General features: G+C 33.0%; 1 protein-coding gene across 2 annotated transcripts in view; it reads right to left on the bottom strand.

The window, feature by feature from the left end:
* Positions 1–344: 344 nt before the first annotated feature.
* Positions 345–6,000, bottom strand: part of FZD6 (frizzled class receptor 6) — a 33,971-nt gene continuing 28,315 nt past the window's right edge. For both annotated transcript variants that reach the window (XM_032760229.2, XM_058444602.1), the window contains 3 exons: positions 4,784–4,932; positions 3,152–3,562; positions 345–1,873 (listed from right to left, as the gene is read on the bottom strand). In XM_032760229.2, coding sequence (XP_032616120.1) covers positions 1,705–1,873; positions 3,152–3,562; positions 4,784–4,932 — 729 coding nt within the window. In that variant the 3' untranslated portion in view covers positions 345–1,704. The remainder of the gene's footprint in view (positions 1,874–3,151; positions 3,563–4,783; positions 4,933–6,000) is intronic.

Below are 6,000 nucleotides of genomic sequence, written 5' to 3'. Positions count from 1 at the left end.
AAATCTGCCTATTGTTTTATTTCATCCACATATTCTAGCCTTCTTTTTTGGGAGGTTTGTCTGTATCACCTAATCCACTGTTAGGAGTGAAAAAAGGGTCCTGGGTTCCTTTTGCTTCACCCCTCACACTCCAGATCTTTCCCACTGGCTTTAAAAAGTTACAGTTAATATAGCTGTATAATTTACATTTTTGGAAAGAGTGACAAAAAACAAGAGTCTTGACTGTACTCTCCTTCAAGGTTAAAAAGAAGCCTCTGACTTACCAGCCATGGAGTCACTAGTCTAAAAAGTTACACTACTTCCTTGGCCAGAACTACTATACCTAACCACAGAATACTCCATAATTCTTATACAAAGATAATTTTATTAACGAAAAGATCACACAAAACAAAGTTTTTATATTCAAAGTTGTCTGTTTAAAATGTGGAAAAGGTAATATTTCAACATTTCCCATACAGTACATAGCTTTTGTGCCTTAACAGAATGCTAAATAGAGAAAAAAAAAGAAAGCAAATGCTAAATTGAGAGAAAACCCAAAGCATCAGAAAACCTTGTTCAAAGAATAATACTTAACAGGAAACAAAATGAAGAAAACTCCTTAACATTTTAAAGTATGTTGTATAAAAACATTTTGTCTTGTTTATTGGGACTACCTTTTTTCCATTTGATTGGCACTAATATCGCTATCACACTTTTTAATGTTCAGCAAAATCCTAGTGAGCTGCCGAAACGAATTCTACAAAATGTCTGAGAAAGATACTGTATAATACAAAATGTAATATTCTAAATGTTAAAAAACAAAAGTTAAAACAAAGAAAAAATATAAGCAACTGTAAGTGGTTATAATACAATCAATGGGTGGTCATGAAACATGAAAAAAAGGAAATCAATTGCACTTGGCCTAATATACAAAAGACTAACATTTTGTCTACTAACCCTTTAGGACATTTTATTTTAAATATGTAGAAGGGTCAGTGAGCAGCATAATACAATCAATAGCGGACACTCTTTGAGTAAGCACCTTATTTCAGTTACATAATTTAGATCTGTGAAATTCCTAAAACAATGAGATGATAAAAATCACACATTTTAGATGGTAAGGTATCAATAAGTGGGTTTTTAAAGTTAAATTCCTATTATAAGACTTTTTGGTATATCTTTTTTTATAGTATAAAAGAATACTATTTTACAATTTTCTTAGAAATTCAGTGTAAAAGCTACCAAAGTGCTAAAATATCACAATAGCATGATAAAAATACTTGAATAGGATTTCAAAAAAGTTTGAATACATATAAGCTTATTTTCAAATATGTATAAAAAGATACGAGGATAAGATTTAAATACTTCAGCAAAGAAATATCTTGATTTTATATCAAAAAAGTAAAATAGCATAGTACATCTTAAAATACTCTTACCAAGAGTAGAATCTTCATAAATAGAAAAGGAAGATTCCTCTAACTCTGTCCTCCCACACTATTAAAAAAATATTATTAACCTGCACATTTCTGTTTTCAGGTATATTGTCATTAACCTTTGTATGAAATGAGTCATATTATTCTTGAACTCTATTTTTTTCCAGTATAACAGTAGGCAATGCAGCTTTAAGTGCAAAAGAAGAATGTAACAGTGATTCTTACAAAACAGTGCATAGGTCACTTCCAGTGTAACACAAATTTGCTTCTGAGTAACGAGAGAAAATGTTCTTCAAGTATCTGAATGACAACCACCTCCCTGCTCTTTTCTCACTCCTGAAACCGGGTGAACAAGCAGAGATGTGGAACCTTTGAGGCTGCTTGGTTCTGAAGAACTGGGGACCTGCAAATTGTTGCTCTGTGCCAGGCCAGTGTCAGTAATATCACTCTTCGGACTAATCCTAGATAAAAGAAAAAAAGTTGACACACACACATCCACAAACACAAATATGATGCCATTTTTCATGAGTTTTACACCTAACCAGTGTCCACCTTTATCAGAGAATAAGTAGCTAAAAGTCTTTAGGTGTACTTTAACACTTCAAAATACAAATAATTTTTTTTTTTTTAAGACAGAGTCTCACTCTGTTGCCAGGCTGGAGTGCAATGGCGCGATCTCGGCTCACTGCAACCTCCGCCTCTTGGGTTCGAGCGATTCTCCTGCCTCAGCCTCCCGAGTAGCTGGGACTACAGGTGGGTGCCACCACGCCTGGCTAATTTTTTGTATTTTTAGTAGAGATGGGGTTTCACCATGTTAGCCAGAATGGTCTCGATCTCCTGACCTTGTGATCTGCCCACCTTGGCCTCCCAAAGTGCTGGGATTACAGGCGTGAGCCACCGTGCCTGGCCAAATAATTGTTTAAAATATAATTTTCACTGACTTCAAAAACTTTACCAAGCAGTACTCATATATGGGCTGAACATGGAATCTTGTGGGGAATAGAATTAATAAGGCAGGATTCCTGTCCTCAGCTTAACAAATGTTTTATTGATTTCCCACCACGGATCAGTACCATGTAAGAAACTGGGAACATAAAGATGAGTAAGACTTTAGCTCTCCCATTGAGAAGGTTACAAATCTATGAGAAGATAAAGCATGTATCTAATTACAATCCAAATATATGAAAGCTGCCATAGGATCACAGAGAACGTGCATTTAGCCTAGTCTGAGAGGACTAGGTAAGATAACCTCGAGATCGTAATGCAATTAGCTGTCTGCATTCTGGCTTACCTGTGTTTTGGTCACCTACGGCCATTTGAGAAAATTCATTAAAGATAATGTCAATATCTTTTCATGTTCAGAAAATAAAATAATTTTAGATAAAATGACACATTATAATTTTGTATAAGGTGACACTTTTTAGACAGAATTATAATGTAGTATTAATTAAAACTTAGCCTGTATTTCAGGTAAATTGCATTTACTTAAATGTACAAGGAACTCTTAAAAATTGCCACAGAAATGAACATTCCTACTTGAACAACATATACTAAAGCTGTTCTCAAAGCTAAGAATTAAACTACTAAATAGCATATTTATAGGCTGAACCCAAACTTCCTTGGGGTAAGAGTACAGACATAATATATCACAAAATGCTTTCCAGATATGTTATGCTTTAATAAAAAATGTGTAATGCAGTATTTAAAATGTGATGATTTTACATAAAATCAAATCTCACCTTCCTTCACTCCGTGCACTTTTAGATACACTGCCTGCCTGGCCCTTCCTGTCGACCTGTTCCCCAGAGAGTCTGGAGATGGATGCTGCTGGCGAGGCAGGTTCACCACAGTCCTGTTCTCTTAACCTGGGGGTGCTAGCTCCGTCCGCTTTCACCTCTCTCATTGATGTTTCTGGTGAGGTTTGGATTTCTGTCAAAGTTTCTTGTCCTAAGTAATCATGGCTAGTAATTGCTACTGCAGAAGTGCCATGATTTGCTGTAGCTCCTGTGCTGGTTCCCATGGATTTGGAAATGACCTTCAGCTTGTGTGAACTTGGTTTATAGTGCTTCTTTTTGTGTTTAACTTTAGAATTGTGCTTTAAGAAAAACTCACATGATTCCTGTAGTACTCTTCGACTTTCACTGATTGGACTATAAGAAAATTGAAGGAGAGGATTTACTCAAATTAGAAGTGTGGCTATAAAGTAGAGGCTATAAAGGATATCACATATCTTTTGCCAAAAATCCTTAGTCACTAAAGTTGAAAATTCTATGGTTTATATTATTATAAAATCTGGGATTATAAATACTAGGACATAAATTGATTTTATAAAATCTTTTGTGTATAAACTCTAAGTTGCTTTTGTCAGTATAAATAGTAAACTGGCAAGAAATTAAAAAGTCAAGAATCAAAGGATGAGGGCAAGGAGGCTCAAAACAGCATAAACGTACTATACATAATACTGTATTTGTATTGTATATAAATATGTAATATAAAAGTAAACCAGAAGAAAAGGATAGAGAATATAATTAACGGTCTTCATTTAAATATAAGTCTTTTCTTTCTAACATTAAAAATTAGCAAGTTACACTGAAATTAGTGTGAGTATATAAATATGATAGACATATAATAATAGTGCAAAAAACTCCAGTTAAATACGATTCTTCAGACTTCAAAAACTTATTTGTAAAATGGTCTACAGTTCTGAAATGAGTTAATCAAACCAATGGGGAACAATTTTTAAAAAGCTATAGTACCTTGTATATAGTGTGTGTGTGTGTATATATATATATATATATATATATAACTAAAATGAATTACTCATAAATATAAATCAATATTGTTATAGAATATTCCATAAGTTTGAATTTTTAACATCTTAAGTAAGACAAATAAGTGAAATTTTAGGTCATAGCTGTGTGTAATAAGATTTAAAGTTAGTAAATAATGACCATAACACATCACTTATATTTGAATCATACTTTATAGGTTTCTTTATATATACTTAAGTCTTATTTAATCTTTTATCATTGATAAAAAGGATAAAATTATTTAAAATGCTGTACCCAAAATAATGAATCCAATGACAGCAGTAATAATACTGGATATACTATAAATCATGAAAAGAAAATATGCCTTTCATAAATCTTTCATTCATATTTCAAATAGAATAGTTTATGTCAAAGACTATTGTAACAAATGCAAAAATAAAGCATGTCTCTTTCATGAAAAAAATTTCCAAACTTCAGTTGGCTAATCAAATTGAAATAATAGTTGATACAATGAAACTCTAGTACATTGATTTGAACAGTTCCTTGGTATTTTGATCTATTTATTTAAAAATCATGTCAGACAATTCAATAGTTTCTTACTCTCTCTTGCGATTTCGTTTAAAAAACCCAGCCCATTCTGTGCATGTCTTTTTGCTTCCAACCCAGAAGACAGCAGAGATGCCAACAATTAATGTCATCAGGTATTTTATCATAAATAAAGCCAATTCTGGTCGAGCTTTTGCTTTTGCCTACAAAAAATAGTGAATAATAATATTTTCAGTGATGCACTTAAAGTGGAAAGAAGTCTATATTGTCAATATAAAACGAACAAAAGTTATAAATCTTCAACTGTTTTACTAAAAAGGCTTGAAATAATATAATGAAGCATGCTCTAAGTGCAACACATTTTTTATCTAAATGCTGAACAAAGAAGCTTTATGTACCAAATCTCTAGAAAGGGGAAAATACTGAAATATATTTAAGAATAATCTCCTAAATCTTGGCATGATTTCCTCGCATTTTTTTCTCGATAGATACAGTAGCCTCTTATAATTGCCAGAATATTTGCCTCTAAATATTTATCTATTTTCTCCCACTATAATCTACCACAAAAATACATTTAAACTCATTATAACAAATATTTTACAGCTTTTATACATTATTAATATTTGTATTATAAAAACTTGGTTAAAGTAAATTAAGTATCAGTAAAATGTGAAAATTTCCTAAGAATTGAAATTATACTTTTCATTTAGGCATAAACTTTGAAATTCTAACCTTAAACATTGCACAAGGGTCAAGATATTACATACTCTGCATTTCTTGCCTTTTTCACTTACTAATATTTCTTGGAGACCATTCTGTATCAGTACAAATAGAGCTCTTTATTTCTTCTATTTTTAATTTTATTATTATTTTTTTGAGATGGAATCTCACTCTGTTACCCAGGCTGGAGTGCAGTGGCGTGATCTCGGCTCACTGCAACCTCCGCCTCCTGCGTTCAAGCAATTCTCCCGCCTCAGCCTCCCGAGTAGCTGGGACTACAAGCGCATGCCACCATGCCTGGCTAATTTTTTTGTATTTTAGTAGAGATGGGGTTTTACCATGTTGCCCAGGCTGGTCTTGAACTCTTGAGCTCAGGCAATTTGCCCTCCTCAGCCTCTCAAAATGCTAGGATTGCAGGCGTGAGCCACTGCACTCTTTGTAAAGGCTGTTGCATTGTGTGAGTGAACCATAACTTATTCTACTATCCCTATTAATAGATACTTACTTCCAATCTATTGTCATTTCCAAATAATGTTGTAGTGACTATCTTG

The sequence above is a fragment of the Hylobates moloch genome, unplaced genomic scaffold (genome assembly GCF_009828535.3).
Source record: "Hylobates moloch isolate HMO894 unplaced genomic scaffold, HMol_V3 SCAFFOLD_9, whole genome shotgun sequence".
NCBI classification, from domain to species: Eukaryota; Metazoa; Chordata; class Mammalia; order Primates; family Hylobatidae; genus Hylobates; species Hylobates moloch.
Note: the sequence above shows the minus strand (reverse complement) of the source record. Positions and strands in the feature narration are given on the sequence as shown.